At 41.2% G+C, this 23,902-nt stretch overlaps 3 protein-coding genes across 3 annotated transcripts; 1 reads left to right on the top strand and 2 right to left on the bottom strand.

Moving 5' to 3' along the window:
- The first annotated feature begins 1,074 nt into the window (after nucleotides 1-1,074).
- On the top strand, nucleotides 1,075-8,336 carry LOC102701268 (probable 2-oxoglutarate-dependent dioxygenase At5g05600). The gene is made up of 3 exons (XM_006654888.3): nucleotides 1,075-1,853; nucleotides 2,014-2,347; nucleotides 7,818-8,336. The coding sequence occupies exons 1-3, from the start codon at nucleotides 1,375-1,377 to the stop codon at nucleotides 8,055-8,057; spliced, it is 1,053 nt and encodes a 350-aa protein (XP_006654951.2). The 5' UTR covers nucleotides 1,075-1,374; the 3' UTR covers nucleotides 8,058-8,336.
- A 4,738-nt stretch (nucleotides 8,337-13,074) lies between these two features.
- LOC102700995 (dnaJ homolog subfamily B member 13-like) lies at nucleotides 13,075-16,552 on the bottom strand. Its single transcript, XM_040524127.1, has 3 exons — nucleotides 16,239-16,552; nucleotides 15,753-16,126; nucleotides 13,075-13,707 (listed from the first exon to the last, which is right to left on the bottom strand). Exons 1-3 carry the CDS (start codon nucleotides 16,398-16,400, stop codon nucleotides 13,275-13,277), a joined length of 969 nt encoding a protein of 322 aa, XP_040380061.1. The 5' UTR covers nucleotides 16,401-16,552; the 3' UTR covers nucleotides 13,075-13,274.
- Nucleotides 16,553-20,271: 3,719 nt separating this feature from the next.
- Nucleotides 20,272-22,908, bottom strand: LOC102700713 (putative serine/threonine-protein kinase-like protein CCR3). The gene has a single exon (XM_015836976.2). It carries the CDS (start codon nucleotides 22,906-22,908, stop codon nucleotides 20,497-20,499), a length of 2,412 nt encoding a protein of 803 aa, XP_015692462.2. The 3' UTR covers nucleotides 20,272-20,496.
- Nucleotides 22,909-23,902: the final 994 nt, after the last annotated feature.

The raw sequence follows: 23,902 nt of genomic DNA, 5'->3' as shown, positions 1-23,902 counted from the left end.
ACTTTTAACGAATCATAAATTTTCGTCACTGAAGTTTATCATCTACTTTTTTATCAACTAATCATAACCTTCTTATATTCGTTTCCAACTTAGGGTCTGTTTGGATCCAGGAACTTTTTTATAGTCCATTGTCACATTGGATGTTTAGACGTTAATTAGGAGTATTAAATATAGACGGATAACAAAACGAATTGCATAAATAAAGGCTATTTCATTAGATAAATTTTTTAAGCATAATTAATCCACGATTAGCAAATGTTTACTGTAGCATCACATTCGCTAATCATGGATTAATTAGGCTCAATAAATTCGTCTTGTGAAATAGTCTAGAGTATAAGGTGAGTTTTATTAATAGTCTATATTTAATACTTTTAATTAGTGTTTCAACGTGACAGAAACTTAAAAAAGTTTAGTGGAACCAAACATCCCCTTAAACTACCATGGGACAAAAGAAGGACAAAAGAAGCATATCCAATATATGCCGTTAATATGTCTAGATTTTACTGTCCATGAATTGATATGGTGGTGGGCCATGTCTATCTCTCTGTGTGATATCTCTTTCTCAGTGAAAACAAAATGGTCAAAAAGAAATTTATTTTGATACGGTTGTACATGTGGGTCGCTGTAGTGGTGGTAGTGGTAGCACCACGCCGCAGAGCAAGGAGACACGCACACATATAAACCCCAAGCCCAGCCTATTTCAGTCACGTTCCCTATTACGTCCAGTAGCTTTCGTCCTCTTGCTAGCTTATTAGCAGCCAGCAGGGTCATCTTTTGTCTTCTGTAACGGCTTACATGTTCCCGATGATCTAAAAGCCAAGCCCGTAAGTTAACTACGATGAAAAATCTCAAAATAAACTTTAAATTTAAAGTTGAAAATTTAAATTTTGGCCCATAAGTATAAACATATATATATATAACCAGCAACATAGAAATTTATTTATTGATTACACTGAATAAGAAATCATCATCGATCTGCTCGATCAATTATTAGTATTAGCATTAATTCTGCCGCCCAGATGATCCATAAATATAAATAGAGAGAGAGAGAGAGCACCTGAAGCTGGAGGCTCTGCAGTGAGTCGTACAAGTGTAGAAGAAGAAGAACACTTGCGCTTGCTATCTAGCTACCTCGTTGCCAACTAACTGCACAGTTGAGCTCATCAGCAGCTTCCAGCTAAGCTAGCTCGCCGTCGAGCTCGCACTGCACTCATCAGCAAGCTAAGCTTAGCAATCTTGTCCACTACTGATCGATTGATCCTATATATAAATTCCAAGTGCAACGACAGCAGCTAGCTACCAGCACCAGTTTCATATGTTCATGTATATAATTATATAGCTAGGTAGGTTGGTAGCTAGAGCTGATCATCGATCATGGCGGAGGAGGCGGGTGGAGGGTGGCCGGAGCCGGTAGTGAGGGTGCAGGCGCTGTCGGAGAGCGGGGCGGCGACGATCCCGGAGAGGTACGTGAGGCCTGAGGCGGAGCGGCCGTGGTCGGCGGCGGAGGAGGGGGGCACCAACATCCCGGTGGTGGACCTGTCGTCGCCTGGGCCGGCGGCGGCGAGGGCGGTGGCGGAGGCGTGCCGGGAGTGGGGGTTCTTCCAGGCGGTGAACCACGGCGTGCCCCCGGCGCTGCTCCGGCGGGCCCGGCGCGTGTGGCGCGGGTTCTTCCACCAGCCGATGGAGGTGAAGCAGCGGTTCGCCAACTCGCCGGCGACGTACGAGGGGTACGGCAGCCGCCTCGGCGTCGACGCCGCCGCCCCCCTCGACTGGGGCGACTACTTCTTCCTCCACGTCAGACCCCCTCACCTCCTCTCCCCTGACAAGTGGCCCCACCTCCCTCCCGACCTCAGGTATCATATACTTTAGTTTAATTAATTTAATTTAATTAATTAAATACGTACTACATCGTATTCCACTAACTACTAGCTAATACGAATACGTATATATATTATTGTTATTATTATTATACTTTGAATTTAATTATGAATACGGATACGTATATGTATGTAGGGATACGACGGCGGAGTACAGCGAGGAGGTGAGGAGGGTGTGCGAGAGGTTGATGGCGGCGATGGCGGAGGGGCTAGGGGTCGGGCAGGGGAGGCTGCAGGAGGCGTTCGGCGGGGCGGAGGGCGCCGGCGTGTGCGTGCGGGTGAACTACTACCCGCGGTGCCCGCAGCCGGACCTCACGCTGGGCCTCTCCTCCCACTCCGACCCCGGCGGGATGACCGTCCTCCTCGCCGACGACCGCGTCAGGGGCCTCCAGGTCCGCCGCGCTGGCGCCTGGGTCACCGTCCACCCCCTGCCCGACGCCTTCGTCGTCAACGTCGGCGACCAAATCCAGGTTTTTTTTTCGCCACTTTTGCTATCTTTTTTTCTTGCGTCAAACACGTGCGTATTATGTGTATGGGTTTTTTACCTGCGTGCATGTTTTCAGATTATCGTAACAAAATTTAATTAATAAAATTAAAAATTTTAAATATTTGATCACTAGACGAACCTTTTTTTCACCCCTCATTTACTAGCAACATGTGTTAATATTACTTTTCTTTTTTACCCCGACCCCTCCATTTTGAAATTTAGATCGTATTTGTTTCTTAGTAAAACGGTATAATATATTTTTTTATGATATAAAATTAATACTGTTATATTTATATTAAAAATATGAGATAATGAATTAAGAGATTTGTTTCAGTTCAATAAAAAGTAACTCGAGGTACCTGTACATCCTTCTTAGTTAGATCTAATATTTAAAAACGATTTGGTACCTCGAGATACTTTTTGTTGGACCGGAACAAAATCTCATGAATTAATACGTGGTCTAATAGTTGTTCTCATAAAATAAAATATGTTCTATAATTTGAAAAATAAAGGGAGTATCTCGTATCTACAATTAATGGTATAAATGTATTTTTTTCAAAGTTCATCCGCATTCTCTTCGATATTAATTTCTTCTGGTAAATAACATATGCAATAATCTCTCCGGCTTAAATTGGTCGTTTTCACGGCCTCACGGGTGCACCGTGTACTGCGTTGTAGCTAATTCTTCCCGGCCTTCTAGTTACTTTAATTAGTCGAGTAATTTTTTTTAATCAACCTCCAAAAGTATTAATTTAATTAATGTATTTTTTACCTGCTCCTCCAAAAGTATAGCGACGGTGATGCATGCATGTGTGAGTACGTGAGTTTGACTTGTCAAATACACATATTACAGCACTATATTATATTTAACCTTATGTATCTAATTGAGAAGGATAGCGATTAGTGGACTATATTAGGACAACGAGACTGATAATTATTTATATTAACACCATCCATAAACTAGTGCATCTGATCTACCTGACGTGGATCATATCGAAGACGCTGCGTAAATAATAATAATAATAATTGATATAGTTAATTCGTACGCGATAATTAATACGTCTAGTAAGCAAAAAGATCACATGTTAAACTATTATCGTTTCAAATAGGTATATTTAAAACGTATTTATCCCTGCATAGTTGGTTACTGCAGATTAATTAATTAGTCCACTTGTATGTCCTGGCTAATTAATCAGCTATAGCTAGTGGCACATGTTGGAAAAGGACGTACTAGTATTTAGTTAAGAGAATTGTTGAATAATTTGGTCCCTTGGTACGTAACAGTCCAGTCACAACTTCATAGTAATAATTAATTATACAAAAAGGCAAGAGCAAAAAAAGTCTCTTGATCGTTTTTCATCCCTTCTTTTCGCTTATCATTTTTCTTATATGCCATAATTTCAATGTTGATTTTGAAGAGACTTTTACTTAAATTTATTTTTCAACATTAACTTTTCGATCACAAAAATACATATATAAAAATTTTATTTAAAAATTAATTTTTATTTACAAATATATCATCTAACATTTATTTTTATAAAAAAAGCCAAACAATCACGCTTAGAATCCCCTAGATCGAGTCCAAAATTACTCTTGTTCAAAAGGTTAGGTGACACGTGGGCAAATAGGCCTTAACCAATAAAGGAGAAATAAACACACAGAAGCTGGCACGTGGCGTGGTGATGATTTTTCTATGGTTTTTAGGAATAAGTTCATATGAAAAAGGAAATTAATATCTTGTAGGACAGCATATATGTCCTTTTCCCCTTCGTTTCTATATGTGGAGATGTGTACAAATGACGTTCTAGCTTTATTTTTTTTAACCGTGAAATTTGACGTGAAGGCTACTCATCCACGTGATATTTTTAGTGGGCGTATTGTTTTTAATTCTAAACTAGTGGACAAATCTGCAACATTTAGTACATTGGTTATATAGAGTTAATATCAAACTACTCCCTTTTTTATTTAATGCAGTTGATTTTTGATTTACGTTTGATCATTCGTCTTATTTAAAAAATTTATACATATATACAAAATTATAAGGCATACTTATGGTTTATTTAATGATAAAATAAATTATACAAAATAATTAATAGTTATTTATTTTTTAAATAAAATAAATGATTAAACATGATGACAATCAATGGTGTTAAATAAAAGAATGGAGCCACTAGTAACTCTAAGGCCTTTTTAACCATGAGATCCAAAATAAGAGATGAATAAACAAATTGAGAACTAACAAAATAATCAGCTGCCTAGTTAAGGAATAGAAATTAATACTGTATACAAATCGATCAAATAATAATAATAATAATAATAATAATAATAATAATAATAATAATAATAATAATAATAATAATCTCTTCTCGCGTTTGCATTGCACCCATGCGTCACCGGCAGGGCCAGCTGTGTCATGTGTGAATGCATGCGTAGTACTCAAGCAGTCAGTTAGCTGACGTGGCATTTATACGTACGTTTGACTTGTCGTCTATACATTTTTTCCGGATACATACTGTATGCGTACAGTTAGCATACGTACGTACGTATGCGTCAGTCAGTCAGCTAGCTAGCTGCATTACACCAATCAATCCATCGTCATACAGGAGTATACAGTTTTCATATATATACATATTTGTGTTAATTGTCATGTACCTAACAATATGATTAGACTAAGTAGCTATCATGACCTTAATTGTGTTTGTTTAGATGATAAGTTTTTTTCTTAAAAAATTGTGCATACCAACCTTTTGTTATTTAAACTAAATAGATAATACCTCCATTTCATATTACAAGTCTTTCTAGCCTTGTCAAAATTCATTCATTCATGAATGTATATAATTTATATATGTGTATAGACTTATTAGTATTTATATGAATCTAAGTAATGCTAAAAAACTTATATTATAAAATGGAGGGAGTACTTCATATACCATGTGTCAATTGTATTTGTTTAGGTGAGAAGGTTTTCTTAAAAATGTGAACACATGATGATTAAAACTGTTTAGGCCAACCTTGACCTAGTGTTTATATTCCGAATTGGGCATGCAACAATGTGCAATCAATACATCAGGTTTGTTTGCCAGCCAACTACCGAATCTGAGGTAGGACAATCACTTCCCAACAAACTACCTATACCTCTCAAAGAGTCATGTACGTCCATCCATATTTTCATCTTGGTTGCTTCTGAAAAACAAACAAAATAAATCAGAAAAGAAAAAAATTCTGGCAGGTTTTCAGTGGCCACATATTTATCTCTGCTTGCAAAATAGGAACAGTATACTGCATGCCCTTGTCTGCTGCCCTCTGTGCTCTGTTGATGCTAATCAACAGCAAATATACATAGTATATGTACTCCTAGGCCCTATCTAGACAAATTAAGAGATAAAGTATATTATTGATAATCTTAATTGCCTACTCCCTCAGCTATACATACTTCCTTTCTAGTTATAAAAAGTTGATTGATATTAGTATTTTGGGAAGCAGAGAAGCTATCAAAACCATATAGAGTAGTAGTTGGACATTGATTTTTTATATATTGTTTGTGAACTTGAAATAAAGTGAGTTAGATTTGTGCTAAGTTATTTCTACCGTCTATCCTCTCCATCTTCATATATAATATATTCTAAGGTTTGAATTTATTCCCTGAGTATACTTATCAATCAACTCTCTTTCATATTTATACATATTTTTACCCTCGACCACACTTCATTCTCTATATTAATGAGAAACGCTATAGTCATTTTAATATGTTCTTAATTTCTCCAAAACAACCTACAATAACTTATATCTGAGGACGGAAGTAGTACCATTTAGCCTCATATCAACCAATCACATTCGATCTCCATTTTTTTCACAAACATTCTTCTCTCAACCAGACACAGATATCACTTCAATCATCCTCTCACGTACATTTTTACTACTGGAAAATTCCTCTAGAAATAATTAGATCTGGGAAGTTTTAGATGAAATAAAGTAGATCAGAGTTGCAGAGGAGGAACGAATTGAAGGCACACGTGACATAAGGCTGCTGTCAGGGTGCATTGGTGATGCTGCTAGCACGTTTTCCACAGGGCCATGCACGCAATTTATTAATCACAGTGAGGCATGAAATTCGTTTTTTCATTTGTGTCCGAAAACCCCTCCCGACATCTGATCAAATATTTGACGTGACAGTTCTCTCAAAATTTTTCTCAATCTAAACACCACCTTAATCACGGGGAGGCCGGAGGAAAGGGTTCCTTTATTTCACATCCCAACTCCCATGGTCCCACTATCTCTGATTTTTTTTTGGAAAGGAATCCATCTCTGATTTTGTTTCTTTGCATGTATAATATCACAGCACATGCATATACATCATATTTATACATGGGCAGTGTGCCTCATTTTAGGGTCCACTTGGTTTAAGAATTTTATAAAAAGTATAAAGGAATTAGACTATTTTTTATAAATATCTTACGAAGTTCATGCGTTTTGAATAGGTCATTAACATCTACTCCTTCTGACCCTAAATAAATTCTGACTATAAACTTCAATGTAGAATATATATACGTCTAGATTGATAACTTGATTTGTTGTAGTAAAAGACGTTAACGATGAGCTATTATGTTCTTACCTATCAAAATTCTATTAAAACCGCACTCCTGTCTTTTGTTGTCACCTTGGTCGTATCGAAGATGCTTATAAAAAGGTACAACGTTTCAAAGATTCCAAACTGGCAAATTTATTAGATAAACTCAAAAAAAAAATTAAAGTATCGATGTTGCTTTATCATACTTCTTTCGAAAGAGGGATATTCATGTGAATTTTGAAAGAAATAACTTGTTTTGGGATAAAATTTATGTGTTCCAAAGAAACTATATATATATATATAGTTTAGCTACGGTGAGTTGCAACTCACGGGCTCCTCCGTGAGTCAGGGTCCAAAAACATATCAAATCACCTCTAAAATTCGATTTATATGACTCACTAGATTCTTCATATCAAAATCTGGTAGCAGGCAAAAAAATTTTATTTTTGGAGTTTTTTAAGTATTTTTTTGAGATTTTTAAAAGTGATACATAACACATTGATTATTTTATTAATATAGTATAGATACTTTTAAAAATCTCAAAAAAATACTTAAAAAACTCAAAAATAAATTTTTTTTGCGTGCTACCAGATTTTGATATGAAGAATCTAGTGAGCCATATAAATTGAAATTTAGAGGTGATTTGATATGTTTTTGGACCGACTCATGGAGGAGCCTGTGAGTTGCAACTCACCATAGCTAGAGAATATATATATATATATATATGTTGATGGGTTTGTTGGGTGTGATACTCTACATATCAATGGGTTTAAATATCTAGTTTTAATTAGGTTCATTATCTAAAGAAGTTATGTTAATGAATTAATTATGTTTTCTACGTAAAAAAGAGCACTAATTAATTGTTACTTAAACTGCTAATAATCAGGTAGCGACGAACGCGGCGTACCGGAGCGTGGAGCACCGGGTGGTGGTGAACGCCGCCGACGAGCGGCTGTCGATCGCCGTGTTCTACAACCCGAAGAGCGACCTGCCGGTGGCGCCGCTGCCGGAGCTGGGGCCGCCGCTGTACACCCCCATGACCTTCGACGAATACCGCCTCTACATCCGCCGCAAGGGCCCTCGCGGCAAGACCCAGGTCGATCGCCTCGCCGCCGCCGCCAGATAATAATCATATATATTCATCGCCGTCGCCGGCCATCTCCATCATCGCCGGCCATGTGTGATTCGTAATTAGCTAGCTAGTTTAGCTAAGTAATAAATTAATTAATGGCCCTCCTGGACTCGCATGCATCCATCACAGCTGAAATGGAGTTAATTAATAAAGGTTGTTGCTGTCTGCAATTGATCAATCGGTTCTTGATCAAGGTATTCTCTTAGGACAGTCTTCGTATATAGTTTTATGGCATAGCTATCAAAATTATAAACTAGTAACTAAGTCAGATGAGTTTTATAGGGATAAAACTCCTCTCTCATCTCATTAAACTCACTCATTTAATGACTCATCATGTCAGTAATTTTGCTGATTTGACACTCTTAGTGCATGACACCCTATGAAACATGCATTAAGACTGACCTTAGTTGTTCGATCTGATTGATTGTTAATTAATCCAGCTGATTTGACAAGAGGATGTGGTTGCTAGCTAGCTGATTAAATAGCATGATTAGCTAGCTTATATACCCTCACGTCACTAATTGGTCTCATCTCACATAGATGGTTAATTAATTAGTTATCCCATTATGAACATATATGGATCGACATGAGATCGCTTTGGAATGATTAGTTGCCGTGTAGCAAGTAACAGAATATTATTATTTAAGTGAGTAGCTCATTAATAAATTAATGCCTAGTTCGAGTAAGATAATGACATTACTTGCAAAGAGCTAGGGAACTCTTGGTCATGATCATCCTCACCTGAGAAAAGAAAACATATATAGCCAGCCAAGACGATCGAATTAATTAAATCAAGGTGAAGACAAGAAGAAAAACAGGGTAAAAAAAATCGAAACTCTATTATTGTTTGCTTGAAAATGACATTTAAAAAGCATAGACTAATTTGCTTAAATTAATGCATATCCACCACCAAATGGTATCCAAAAATATATTATTCCTATCTCCTCACACGTGAACGAAAACGATATTAATTTGCTCGTCTTTGTCAGCGGCATGTGTGCATATTTTCCCCATTTGTGTATCGAAATAGCATGTGGCTAGAAAGATAAGTGAAAACATGTGTGCACCATGCCCTAACGTGTCGATCGTTGAGCACACGATGTTTTCGCCTCTCTTATCTTTTCGTTTATGCTTATACTTATAAGCTAAAATTTAAATTTTCAAGCTTAATTTGAAGTTGATTTTAGAGATCTTTTTCAACATAGTTTATTTACCAGACTTGATTTTTATATCGTTATGAACACGAACATAAAAATTTTATTCATAAATTATTTTTTATTTGCAAATGTGTTGTTTGATTTTTTTTTCCTAAACAATCACCCCCTACTTTTCTTTTCTTGATAATAGTGAGTGCATCTTCTTAATTAAAACATGACCAAAAGAGACAAATTTCCTTTCCAAACGTTTGAGCTGAAGACCAAAGTTTCAAAATTTTAACGAATAAAGCAAAGTCAATAATATCATGTATTTATATACAAAGGTAGTACCAATTAAAATACTCCCTCCCATTTTTTATATGACGTCCAACGTCATATATTTAATCATGGAGGGAGTATTATTTTGAAGAGCATGGTGGTGTCCACAATGAGAGGACTTCAGTTATCTTGCATTATATGTACCTGCAAAATCTTTATCTGATTATAAAGGTAGAAGCAAATAAAAAGGAAAAGGCATGACAACCACAATGGGAAAGCAAGATATACAAAAAGGCAGGCAAATATTTTCTGATGGCTATATATTTCGCCCTCTCCCTAAGATCCTGAAGGACCACTCTTGACAGCAACCATCTTAAAGCAGCATCATATAGGTGGTCATTATATTTCCTTAGAAATACTAGCATCTCCTTAATTATCATTGCATTAACATTATTATCAAAGTGGTCTTTTTCGATAACAAATTAAAAAATGAAAGCATCACAGTAATACGAGAATATAAAGAACAAAATACACTTTTCTGAGTAAAACATTTTTGTTAGGACATGGTTTGGTGCTTTATAGGATAACAATATTATTTCCCTAATCGTGTGAAGTATATGATATAAATATACGATATGCACATTTCATAATATTTTGGATGATAGAATGAATTACTGATAATACAAATAATACAAACATATTATTATCAACGTAGTCAACTTGGGCACTATAAGGGACTCTCATTGTCATCTCTATCACTGACTTGGAAGAGAGAGGATATGAGAGAGAAAAGTGGTTGTTTTGCATGGAGCCAGCAAAACATTGACTCTTGGTGAATAAAACAAGTAGACAATCAGAAAAATCTACTTTGTACGTATGCTGACTCTAATCAGAGGCGCTGACAGATGAAATACGAACGGAAAATTAATTAGCATGTAATTATGAAGAGTCGGCTTGAAATACTGTCCTTTGAGATAGAGCCCATAATAGACTCTACCATTAAACATGCCCTTATTTGTTATTCACGTTGATTTATGACTGTGACTTGTCGCCTTGCCGACACACTGCGAGCCTAGTGTTAGCATTCCATATCTAGTCCTGTTTCTAATGTTATGGAACTTTTTTAACACACTGTTCTTGAAAAAAGTAATTCACGGTGTCACATTTTTTCAGTGTAAAAATTTGGTACCTCGAGTTATGATGTATCTTGATATACCAAAATTTTACACTAAAGATGTCTTTAGATACTTTTCAAGATGATAAAAAACCAAATATTACGATAATGGGATTAGCTATATAACTTTCGGCATAAAATTTCTATAAAACCTTCCCAAAAAAAATAACTATATAAGTACTAGTCTTACATGTAACTCGAATGTAACTGATATCTAACTTAGGTATAATTGATAAATTAAGATGCGTTGATGATTCGATCCCCTCCACACACGCAACGATTTTTATTTCCTTCCCATACACGAATCTCAAAGCATATCCTATGGTCCAAAATTCAAAAGTTGCCTCTCCCAGATTTCTGTCGCAAGAAATATAGCAATTCCATTCCAATCACAAAAGGAGGATTTCTATATAGTACTCCATCTGCATCATATTAAGAAATGGACAAGTTCCAGTTAAAATTAAGCTCATGTAGCAACCACACCAAACAGAATTGGATAAAACCACATGGATATTAGACACACATCCAAAACTTAACAGAAAAAGAAAGATAAATTCGACCCAATCTAAACTCCCCATCGTCAATTTCAAGTCCACAAATAAACCATTTGTTCTGTGAACAGATAATATTAATTCGCCAATCCCCAAAAGTCCACACAAGAACTCTAGCTTTTCCACCCTGAATAGTTAAAAAAGATTTGAAATGAAGGCAAAAAAGTGAAGAAAAAAATTGGAGTCTATCTCCAACAGCAAGGTTTTAGATTCTCTGGATTATCTAGTTTTGTGATAGCTATTTAAGGAATATAAATAACTAAATTAATACTACATACAAAGTAAAAATTTACTTTAGAAATATCATATGAGTAGCTTTTATATAGAATTTATTTATATGAAACACACTATCTAGAAGCTTTGGATGCATATCCACGATTTATAATTAGAAAAGCACACACCCTGCGTTCTTTTGAGCAGATAGAAATGAAGACGAAGTTTTTCTAATTATTTTGATATCTATTTAATAGTATAAAAGATAAAATTAACTACTAAAAAGTTAAAAAATTACTTTAAAAATATAGAATGATAACATATATAATTATTTTTTTGCAAAAGACAGCCTGTTTAGTCATTAGTAAAGTGTATATGCAAAATCAGAAAAATACGAAGAAAAGATCGAAAACATTACTGTTACTACACTGTTGCAGAAAGAGGCTCTAACGGAATCAGCATTAATTACGCTGAGCAGTGGCGGTAGATCGGTCGTCTTCTCCACCTCCGGTCTCCCTGTCCGACAACGAGCCCGGCCAGCGACAGCGACAGCGGCCGGAAAAGGCCAGCCAGCCGTGCCATAGCGACGGCGACGGCGACGGCGAGATTCTGGCCGGCGTGGCCGCCACCATGAGGAGAAGAGACCTCAGGAGGATTAAAAAACGTGCCGTCAGCTTCAGGAGGGGCAGCTCGGACAAACCTCGTCCAAGAAGATCACCGTCCGGCTTTTACACACGGCAATCCTGCACTGACAACGACGATCATCGACGCGACCGACCGACAGGAACTCTCAGTTTTGGAGCAGCAGATGATGTCAAACTCATTCAGCAAGGAAGACAATTACGGAACCCATTGGATCTTATCATCATCTCTCATCATGTACAATTTTTTCTTTACGTGTATAGATGGCCATATGGCCCGACGCCCGACGCCTGACAGACTGGCCCACAGCACGGCTATTTGGCCCCACCCAAGCATGGCCCGGCACGACAAGGATCAGACCTGTGCCGGCCCAGCCTGATGCCTTGGCACGTGGGCTGGCCCAGCACGGCCCAATGGATGAAAAAAAAAGGCCTAAAATAGATTTACTTTAGTTATATAAGGTTTAGTTCAAAACGAGAGTTATGTAAAATAGACTTATTTTAGTCATAAAAATCACAGCCAAAAAAAAGAAAGAAAAAATAGACTTCTTTGTGCAGCCCAAAGAGCTCAGCCCATCATGCTTTCGGACCAGCACGGCATGGCCCGAGGCTTATTGGACCGTGCTTGGACGGTGGATGCAGCTCGTGGGTTAGCACGGCACAGCCTGGTGTGGCTATTGGGCCGTGCCGGCCTAACGGGAGTAGGCACGAGCCCGGCTAGAACACTGAGCAGAGTACCGGGCCTGGTGTGCCACATCCATTTGTCCAGTAACCTGAGCAGAGTTTTCGCTGTTGTTTATGTGGATGAGGCCTGGCTGAATGTGTCTGGATGAGACCTGGCTAGAACACTGCAAAATGTCATTGTAGAATATTATATTACTGGTGTCCATTGTACATTAAAAAAGTCTGGGCCTGGAAATCTGAATATCTAAGAGTGAGCTAGGAGAGAAACAGAGCAAAATTAGGATACAGACTGTTACGTCTGAAGAAAGGCTAAAGGAAGCTGAATACATTGCAGAATGAACTGCTGCTACTGTGTCAGAAGTTAGCAATCAATTGGAATGATGTTGGGAAATATTAAAGCAGCCATGTTCTAATACTTGCACAAAAGCAGTGAGTGTACATTCAGCAATTGTGATCAAGCCCCTTCAATGTATTTCCAGCTACTCAACTAAGGAATAAACAAAGCTTCACAATATTGTACAACCAGTTAAAACTTAGGACAGAAGATGTTGGATCCCTGACTTTTGGTCAGACGTTAGACTAGTGGGGAACCTGATCTGAAACTTGATCCTTAGATCCCCTTTCTTATTTGGTTCCTTTGTTGGCATCCCTTCACCCTTAACAACCTCTTCATAGGTAGGACTGATGACGGACTTCACCGGAACGGTTAAATTACGCCCATCCAGAGTTGTCAGTTGGACTGTGCAACCGATCAAAGCCTCCACAAGAGAGATCTTATGCGTGTAAATGAGGTCATCCTTGTCTCGCTTGAATCTTGGGTGTGACCTCTCTTCTATTATAAACACTAGGTCTGCTGGTTTGATGTTAGGCTTCTGATTGCCTTTCTCGCGAAAGGTTACCTTTGTACCCTTCTTCCATCCCGGCATGATATCGATTGTCAGGATCTCCTCCAGATTCGTCGGTTTCCTGCACAAAAACATGGAAACATTTTTTCTAAAAAAGGACATGGAAATAATAGACTTGCCTTTTTCAGAAAAGTCAAAGCTTCTTTTTACGGCAATGGAGAATTGAAGTTTCAGAAAACCCTAGAATTTCACAACACCCTGACATAATCAATTATGAAGTTTTATCCACGATGCAGCAAACAGTAATAGTTTGACATAAAAAATTACAAATACTTATCGGTGGTGATTACTATACAGAAAAAAGCAATGCCCAATATATGAGGTTATACTATCTTCATTTACACATTACCAGAGCAGTTCATAACAAGACTATAAGTCTAGAAACAAACAAACAAACTGCACAAGTCATTTGTCTAAGCTTTGGCTTTCCAAAGCATCGCTATGTCTGTTATTATTTTGTATGTTTTTTTTCCAGGATACAATGGACATGGCTTTTTGCTTAACGTTTGCCATAACATGGATATAATAAGAGGTAAATCCCCAGTAGTACCTGGCTACAATTCCATTACAGGTTCCAGTGGGTCATCTTTCCATGCTTAGAGGGCAGAATAAGAAACCAGCGCCCCCAAGTACTCATGAAGATGAAGTTCTTGTGTCAACTATGTGCACTAAGCTTCAACTTAAAAGGAAAAATATATAAAAATTCAGGTGCTCTTTTAGTTATAAGTATACTTTGTAGTCATAGGTATTGAGTCAGAAGTAGTACAGATTATACACAAAATACATCAGAACTAGTGGCCATAACCACTGTAAATAAACGAGTAATACATCTACTGTTGAGTTCTGAAACTAATGGCAATTGCATATCTCAGGTGGTGATCATTACATCATCCAGCGACAATAAAATCCCAATCATCAAAGTATGCATGCCTCCTAACACACTGGCATTCATCCTGTTTGTAATCTGTGGACTTAGCTTCCTAGTGCACAAGGTAATTATTATGCCCAGGAACCCAACATTCTTGAGGTTAAACCTCCAAGATCCATTTTCAATAGGACCCCTAATTGCAGCAAAGAATATACAAATTTCCCATCACATAACAGTCTCAACAAGAATGTCATACCAGCTATCGTTAGACAACAAAGTGGAAATGATATTCTTTTATCAGCAAGTACATTAGCTAACAAATATTGACATAACGGGTTACAAAAAACAAACAGTACCAGAAAAGGCAAACAGGGTACACCAAGAAAAATAATTGTTATTTGAAAAATACGATAGTTATACATTATACAAAGTGCTTAGTGAGGATTTGTTATAAGGAGGTAAAAGTAGAATTTATTATTATCTCGAACAAATCATAATACAAGAGGAAACTGGCATCATACTGAGTTGGATGTAAATTTGATTTCTCCATCATCTCCAACATGTGAAACAGTTTATGCAACAACAAAAAAAAGCATAAAAGCATTCCTGTTACCGAAATAATTTGTTTCGGGCTACACATAAATCATGCTTGGAACTCAAGGCTAAAAGCTAGGTGCAAAGATTTCATCTGGTCAGATGGAGTCACACCAAAGAGCTAGGGTGGTTCAGTCATATCAGTAATCGTCAAAATAAAATAGAATAGTACCAAGAGACTATACTGAACAGAAGTAGTGAAATATGGATTGAAGCACAGTAATGCTTGTTCTTCTTTATGCCATCTCAATGGAGCAAACATACCAGAAGAATGTGAAGTGGTGTACCAACCTTAATCTACTATCAAATTCCTCTCCACCCAAACCTTCCCCTGTAATTCTTCGGTTTTTCTACTTTTACCTACCATTACATTCCGCTATTCATTAACAAATCAGCAAGTGCAATAGAGGTTACTAGTCTGGACTCTTGAACACTACAGAATGGCATCAGAATAAAAGGGGTCTCTCTTAGGTCTTTCCTCGAACCAACAGGATTATCTACCACGCAGAGTCGCTAGCTCGCTCACCAAGGTCACAAATTTCCAACAAAATAAGAACAATGCCGATGATTATAAGGAACTCTAAACAATTATCTGAATAATCTGTGCGATTTGAGTAGGGGAAAAAAAAGGAAATTCGCCTCACCCAGTGGCATCGAGGACATCCCTAGAGATCTTCATCTTCTTGGTGGCGCCCCTGTAGAGGTCCTCCAGGCTGCAAGCCAGCTGCCGCTCGATCGCCGGCGGTTGCGGCGGCGATGCCTCCCTTGCCGCCGCCGCTGCGCGTGGGGAGCCGGCGAACCCAGGGAACCCGTGGGGGACGCCGGCGCCGGGGGTGCGGGGCCCCGCGCCGCCGAATATCTCCGAGAAGATATCATCGGCGCTCCTCGGGCTGAAGCGGCCGCCGCCGTGGTGGCCGGAGGAGGAGGAGGAGGAGGCGGGCGGCGGCGGCACGCGGGCCTTGAGGCCGTCCTCGCCGTACTGGTCGTAGATGGCGCGCTTCTGCGGGTCGCTGAGCACCTGCACGGCGGCGGACGGGACGAGGAGGCAGAGTGAATCCGTGAGAAAGAAACTAGGAAAGAAAGACGGAGGCTTTGGCGGCGGCGGCGGAGGAGGAGGAGGGTGTACGGACGTCGTAGGCCTCGGAGAGCTGCTTGAAGAGGGAGTCGTCGGCGTGCGGCGAGCGGTTCTTGTCGGGGTGGTGCATCATGGCGAGGCGGCGGTAGGACTTCTTGAGGTCGTCGTCGGTGGCGCCGCGGCCGACGCCGAGCACCTTGTAGTAGTCCAACCCCATCGTCGTCGGTTCGATTCGATTCGACGGCGACGCCCCTCTCTCTCACTCACTAGATTGGGGGTAGTAGATTGCCTGCTTGCTGCCAAGAAGTTCTTTTTTTTTTCTTCTTCTTCTTTTTCCTTCTTCCTTGATGAGAAGAGATGAGACGTGGTTTTTATCTCTGCCTTTTCTGTCGTGTTAGACAAAGTTACTCCTCCATTTTATGGACTTCGTGTAATGACTGTGCCTCACCCCGTAAACATTCTCCGTCCGTCCCTAAATATTCGATGTCATTAATATTTTTATATACGTTTGATTATTTATCTTATTTAAAAATTTACATAATTATTAATTATTTTTATATTATTTTATTTATTATTAAATATATTTTTATGCATATATATATAGCTTTACATATTTAAAAAAATTAAATAAAACGAACGATCAAATATGCGTCAAGTCAAATATTTAGGGAAGGGAGAGTATACTGTTATATTCATCTATTCATGTTTAGGCTTTTATAAATTTACCACTAGTTTTTTTTAAATTATAAAAATGTCACATGAATAACGTTTCGACCCAATGGTAAATTTGCGATTGTCTCATTCATGTTCGCTTAGAATTTCAAAAGGTTATGGCATTTGTCTATTCATAAACAATCTTTTTTTGCAAATATTTTGATCTTATCAAACAAGGTTTAACTAGTTGATTAGTTATATTTGGATTATTGAAAAATGATTTTTATTTTATTTTTTACCGCATTTATGGACCATTGACTTGGACCAACAAAAAAGGCTTTCGATAGTTCGGTTAGTTTCTTATTTTCTACTGCCACCTTTTGTGCAGTCTTGGAAGCAACGTCAAACGACTTTACTTGTATCATTGTTCACATATTTTTATTTGAATATGCCATATATTCTAAAGTAAACATGATGGCAGGCTTAGCTTAAATGAAACCAAATTTGTTCAACATAAAACCTCTAGTCAAATACCGTAGGACCAAAACAGAGATAGGTCGGCAATTAGTCAAGAGCTATAGATTCCATGCCCAAATGGGCTCAAAAGCCTCCTGGGCTTAAATCATCTGTAAGGCCTTAAACATCACCGGCCCAGTCCAAAACTTATGGCCCATAAGACCATAAGCAGCCCACTTAGAAATTAACTAACACAGCCTATTTATACTATGCTATATATAAAAATTGCAAAATCATTTCAAGAAATATTTTTGTAAAAAAATACAAGAACATCATGTATAAGTATGACAAAAGTGCATATGACTGGTGCTAAAAGCAATATTTGGTAAGAAAGAAAATGATCAATAAAACAACACTAACCAAATGAAATGAAATGAATCATGGCTAGCAATTGACAAAACTGAGAAAGACATCTCCAAATTGAGATAACCTTTACACTCCTAATCGATCAAATTAATTTAGCTGACAAAGTAGGGTTTCAGTTTTGGCTATGGATGATCCATCAGCAAAGGGCAGAATCATTGAGCTCACGACAATGGAAAAGGCATAGGTTTCATCAAGCTCATTTTCAGAAACGCCTTTGAGCTTTCTGCTGAGACCTTTTGGCCGCCTCAAGTCGGCTGCATTATTTCATTTGACATGCCCAGCTGTTTCTTACTCATTTTGCTAGCTCTAGCTCTGCGTAAAGCTGATTTGAAATCTAAAGATGGTTAATTTATATTATTATACTGCTAACCAGCATGGCTGCAGTGCTTCTTGCAAAGAAAAGGTCATGTGTTCCCATACCTTGACAGATATATTAAGGTGAGTGCCAAATGGAAAGTGACATGGTTGGTGATGGCAAAACCAAGCTGATTGTTCATCAACAGGGACTAGTAGCTGATCGCGGTGATTGCATGAGTGTTTCGTCGAAAAATCAAATGGCATATTTGCAAGCGAAAAATAATTTGTATACGTATTTTTAGCGATCTAAAATCCAAGACTGAAAAATAAAGTTTGGTGAAAAAATTTTAAATCAAACTCAAATTTAAAGTTAAAAATTTAAATTTTGACTTATAAGCGAAAGTACGAGGGTGGATCGTTGAGCCACTACAGAGATGGTATCAGAGGATTCGTGTCCATTGATCATATGTCCTGACAGTGATTCATCAGTGACTAAAAATTTTGCTGTTAGTGGTTTACAGGTTGATTGAGCCCCTAATCTGATGAGACTGTTTTTCTCGAGTACATCTCTGCTTTTTTGTGGAACAGGAGGAGGTGCTATTAAGGCACAAGCTTTGGCATACTCAAATCAAATGATTGTTTTTCCTCAATCATTATATGCTAAACCTTTACCACATTTCACTGACAAACATACCAGCTTTAGCTTTGTGAAAATTTTCAAGACCATCTTCTTTGACCTGCTCCACTGGCCATTCAAGATATGTTCAGTCTCTGAAAGAAAACAAAAGATGATCGTTTTTGTTCTTTTCAAGCATGATGGGCATGTAATGTGGGGATAGCTACATTAGATAGAATTGAAGATGAAATGCAATTTAAAGCAATAAGACGAATGATTCGTTTCACCAACCATATGGATGCAACCAATTTTCTTCTCTGTTCTTCTCTCCTCTTATTCCTGTATGGACAAAATGCATTGTTGAGGCATCTCACCCTACATTTGGTTAACAGGAGTAGTACATTTCTGAATTCTGAACATGTCCTATGTGATCAAGGACAAAGAACACAGCGATTAATTCCTGATCATTTGTATAAATATGCCTCTCTTATGAAATGTGGATATAGCATATTAGCATCGAGCAGCCATCATTTGTCTGCACTAATACTAGGACCTAACGTTGCTAAACTAAACCCTAATAAAACAATTCTACGAAGATTCTAATAGCCATATAGATGATCACATATGTATGAGGTGAGATTCTAATGGCCATATAGATGATCACATATGCATGAGCTGCTGAGTTTGCTCTAATAAGCTGTTGGTGTATAACTAAGCGAAAGCTAAGTTTTTTTTAGACTTTCTTGTTTCATAGACTATGTAAATATGAATTCGTAGAATCTTGTTAGAATTTTTCTTTTTCTGAGGGTAGCTGAATTTTAAGAGAAGCTACCGCTGCCACGTGCTTTCTTAAACAAGGCCTAAATGTACATCATCTCGTTGAGAGCCCTAACAAATTCAGCTCACAGTTGATTAACATTTGCTTTGTTGCTAAATATATGGTCTTTCCATCATGATTGCTGGGTTGCACATGCATCAAGGAAGAAGAGTACAGGATCGACGACCAAACCGATGTGAATGCAGAGAGAGAAACGGCCTCATTGTTGTAGTACTAGCTTGCAAATTGTAATATTGTATACCAACCAAACACTCAACTGATCTCTTCAATAGCTGCTAGTGCTACAATTCACACACAATTTGTTCAGACTTCAGATGTGAAACTTCAAACATATGAAATTTCGAACTCAATATATGATATGTCAAACTGTGTTCGTTGTGATTTAACTATTTGCTACTCTTTACAAAGCTTCATTTAACCACTCGTAACAATCTAAGCGACAAATCTGTTATCACCAACCGTAGCAAAAGGTTGATTATTCCGATAGGACTAGTCTCCTAAACGTGCTTTTAGTAAGCATAAACAAGCCAACTATTAATAATTTAAAAATAACTTTGGTTATAACTTTACGTGCTACGATAGAAAAATCTTACAATCAATTTTAAATTCTTACAATCAATTTTAAATTTAAATTTTAGCTTATAAGCATAGCAGTATGCACCGAAAAGACGGGGATATGTGAGGAACGCATGAATTTCACAAATAGGAGACCATTCATTTGGAAAGGCCGGAAGCTATGCTTCCACTATCGAAAGAATTTAGTGAAACCAATGTGGTTGGTTTCTTGTTAATCGATTGTAGAAAAAATGAGATCTTTTTCTCGTCTATGAAAGAGAAATCAGTTCAATACAAATCATGTACAGCCACCATGAACAAAATGTGTGAAAATCACACAATTCATGTTCTCCCCCAAAAAAATCAACTAAAATAACAAATTTTAAACGGCCTTCCCTCTTATCTTCCTTCCCGGGCTAATCACAATTTGAAACTCTGAATTTGAATTAGGGAAGCTAATCAATCAATCAATCAATCCATCCTACTCAATTCCATGGACGTGATCGAGAGGCTGGCGCTGGACGAGCTGTTGCCGAGCCCGGTGGCGGCGCCGCCGCCGCCGGCGCTGTCCTCGCAGAGCGCCACCGCCGTCTCGAGGTTGGCCACGATGTCCGCCATCGCCGGCCGGTCCTTCCCCTCCAGCCGCACGCAGTGCACCGCCGTGTAGGCGACCAGCTCAACGGCCTCGGCCTCGTGCGACGTCGGCGCCGGCGCGCGCCCGTCGAGCACCTTGTTGAGCTCGCCGGCGACGATGCTGGGCACGGCGTAGTCCACCACGCTGACGGGGCTCCCGCCCTCGGCCTCCTTGAAGATGGCGCGCTTCCCGGTGAGCACCTCGAGCATGACGACGCCGAAGCCGTAGACGTCGCTCTTGACGGTGAGGTGGTGGAGGCCGTAGTACTCCGGGTCCATGTACCCCACCGTGCCGGCGGCCTTCATCGACAGGTGCTGCACCTCCTCCGTCTCCGGCCCCATCAGCGACAGCCCGAAGTCCGACACGCGCGCCACCCAGTTGCCGTCGAGCAAGATGTTCGACGACTTGATGTCGCGGTGGATGATCGGCGGCACGGCGTACGAGTGCAGGTAGTCGATGCCGCGGGACGCGTCGAGCAGGATCTTGATGCGGAGCTTCCACGACGAGGCCACCGGCGACGGGGACGACGCGCCGGAGCTTGGCCTGGGGTGGAGGTGGTCGTAGAGCGCGCCGTTCTTCATGTACTCGTAGACGAGCAGCCGCTCGTCGCTCTCCTCGCAGTAGCCGACGAAGCCGACGAGGTGCTTGTGGTGGAGGCGGGAGAGGAAGGCCAGCTCCGACCGGAACGCCGTCTCCTTCTCCTGGAACTTGCGGGCGCGCGGCCCCGACTCGCCGCGCTTGATGGCCACCTCGCGCCCGTCGGGGAGCTTGCCGCGGTACACCGTGCCGAAGCTCCCCTCGCCGATCTTGTTCTCCAGCGCGAAGTCCTTGGTCGCCGCCGCGAGCTGCGCGAACGTGAACTCCTCGGCGGGGTCCTTGAACGACGACGGCCCGCTCCGCTGCCGCGTCATGACGCGCGACAGCTGCCGCCGCAATCGACCGAGCGACCCGTTCGGTGAGCCGTAGGGGCTCGGAGCGCCGCTGCCGACAGCGCCAGCGGCGGCGGCGGCGCCGCCGCCGTTGTTGTTGCCGGCGATGTTGGGCTGGACGGAGTTGTGCACCTTCTTGTGGCTGCAGAAGCCGAAGAGGAGGCAATACACGATGGAGCAGAGCCCCGCGAAGGAGCCCACTGCACCGACGACGGCGAACGCGATCCAGCCTTTGGACACGCCACGTTTCGAACTCGAAGCCGCCGGCGGTGAAGGAGACGATGGCGGAGGATTAGAAGCAGGCGGCGGGGGCGATGTGTCACAGAACCTTTTGCAGATGAAGCCGCCGGAGACCGTGCAGAAGCTCCCGGAGTCCGGGAGGACGCCGCATTTGCAGGAACTGTTGTCAGAGACGCAGACGCCGGGGAGAATCAGCGGCAGATTCACCTCCGCCGCCACTGGCGCATCGTTCGACCAGCAGAGCAGGCTGAAGTTGGTGGACACGAGGCCGCAGGTGAGGTTACCGCCGGCGACGAGGAACTCGAACGCCGTCCCGACCGCGGGGTAGTAGAGCGTGGTGGTGGCGCCCCCGAGGCTCCAGCAAGCGGCGGTGTGGTTGGGCCGGAGGAGCCCACACACGTGGGAGTCACCGACGGCCAGACCATCGACGTAGATGTCCCGCGGCGCCACCCCGCCGACGCCGCCGCCGGAGCCGGAGCAGAGCACGCCGCCGCCGCTCGTTTTCAGCACCCCGCAGGCGCGGGAGTCGCCCGCGGCGAGGGTGGAGACGGAGGCGTTGCGGAAGTCCGCCTCGACGGCGGCACCCCGCGGGCCCCAGCAGCGCACCGCCCCGGAGGAGTTGATCTCCACCGCGCAAGTAAAATCGTCGCCGGAGACAAGCGACCCGAATCCTCCCGCGACCTGCACGGGGAACCTGACCCCGCCACGCCACCACCGTATGACCCGCGCCCCATCGTCGTACGCCGCGACGTGGCCGGCCCCGACGGCGAGCTGGGACAGCGGACCGGGGCCGTTGTACACCCGCCTGAGCTGGTCAGGCGCGGCGGCCGGCCAGCAGAAGAGCGCGCGGCCGGCGAGCTGCAGCCCGCACACGACCGCCCCGCCCGAGACCTGCGAGAACCCGACGAACGGCGCGACAGCTGTCGCGCGCGAGGAGTTGCCCGCGGGGGACGAGCAGTACACGGTAGAGTTCCCCGCGGCGACGGCGCAGACGGTGGAGCCGGCGGCGACGGCGAGCGTGGATGCTTCAGCGGGGGAGGACGCGGCCGCGAGAAGGACGAGGAGGAGGAGGAGGGTCATTGGGCGAGGCGGGCGGCGACGGCGGCGGCCGTCATCTCATGGGGCGGAGGCGGCGTACGGCGGCGGAGGGGAAATGGCTCGAAATAAAGTGCGTGGAAAAGAGAAGAGGAGGAGGTGGAAAAGAAGAGGGAGGAGGAGACGCGTGGACGCGGGTGGGTCCCGACCGGGTCGGGTTTTGGGTTGGGGTTCGACCGGACCGGACCGGACCGGGTTTTGGGTGGCGGTCCGGGCACGCGGTGGCGACACGCTACTGGGCGTGGTCAAAGCCGGTCTCCGGACGGACGCGTCAGCTGCCAGGCTGGAGTGCGTACAAACGCATTGGTCACCACCGGCTCCGAGGAGCATGTATGTACTATGTATTAAAAATATTTGTCATTTTGTTAAAAAAATATTTGTCATTTCGTTTGCAGTAAACGTGTAGTGTTATCGCCTTTTTTTATATAGTAAGATTTTGTTGCTTTGTTTACATTTATACTCATGCTAATAATGCTAATAGGTATATCAAACATTTTACTCCCTCCATTTTATACCATAAAACGTATACTTTTTGTTTGCAATGTTTGATCATTTGTCTTATTTAAAAGATTATAAAAATATCATTTATTTTGCTTCTGATAGACTTTATTATCAAAAGAATTTTAAGCACGACTTATCATTTTTATATTTATACTAATTATTTTAATAAGACGAATGGTCAAACGTCGCAACCAAAAAAGTCAAGCATTTTATATTATAAAACGGATGTAGTATTAATCTACAGATAAAACTAAGGCAGGTGATTATGCGCATATTCAAAAAAAAATAATTTTATTAATCTGAGTATATGCTAGGTGTCAGTCTTTGAATGTATTTTTATAGGAGTGATTGTGCATGCATGTATACAAATGTCTATGTTTGAGGTATGCCTTGGAAAAAAATACTCCTACTGTTCCGTACTAAACGTGAAAAATATGTGAGATTATAATACTTCAATATATCTCCATGATACTTTCAA

This window comes from Oryza brachyantha, chromosome 5, assembly GCF_000231095.2.
Source record: "Oryza brachyantha chromosome 5, ObraRS2, whole genome shotgun sequence".
NCBI classification, from domain to species: Eukaryota; Viridiplantae; Streptophyta; class Magnoliopsida; order Poales; family Poaceae; genus Oryza; species Oryza brachyantha.
The sequence above is the reverse complement of the archived record's forward strand: the minus strand, read 5'-3'. Positions and strand labels throughout refer to the sequence as shown.

Excerpts from the sequence above, each read along its gene's own strand:
- LOC102700713 (XM_015836976.2), bottom strand. The coding sequence starts at position 22,908 with ATGACCCTCCTCCTCCTCCTCGTCCTTCTCGCGGCCGCGTCCTCCCCC.
- LOC102700995 (XM_040524127.1), bottom strand. The coding sequence starts at position 16,400 with ATGGGGTTGGACTACTACAAGGTGCTCGGCGTCGGCCGCGGCGCCACC. Across the intron at positions 16,127-16,238 it reads AGCTCTCCGAGGCCTACGAC|GTGCTCAGCGACCCGCAGAA; the intron begins GTCCGTACACCC and ends GCCGCCGTGCAG. Across the intron at positions 13,708-15,752 it reads GATGTCCTCGATGCCACTGG|GAAACCGACGAATCTGGAGG; the intron begins GTGAGGCGAATT and ends GTTTTTGTGCAG.
- LOC102701268 (XM_006654888.3), top strand. The coding sequence starts at position 1,375 with ATGGCGGAGGAGGCGGGTGGAGGGTGGCCGGAGCCGGTAGTGAGGGTG. Across the intron at positions 1,854-2,013 it reads CACCTCCCTCCCGACCTCAG|GGATACGACGGCGGAGTACA; the intron begins GTATCATATACT and ends ATATGTATGTAG. Across the intron at positions 2,348-7,817 it reads ACGTCGGCGACCAAATCCAG|GTAGCGACGAACGCGGCGTA; the intron begins GTTTTTTTTTCG and ends GCTAATAATCAG.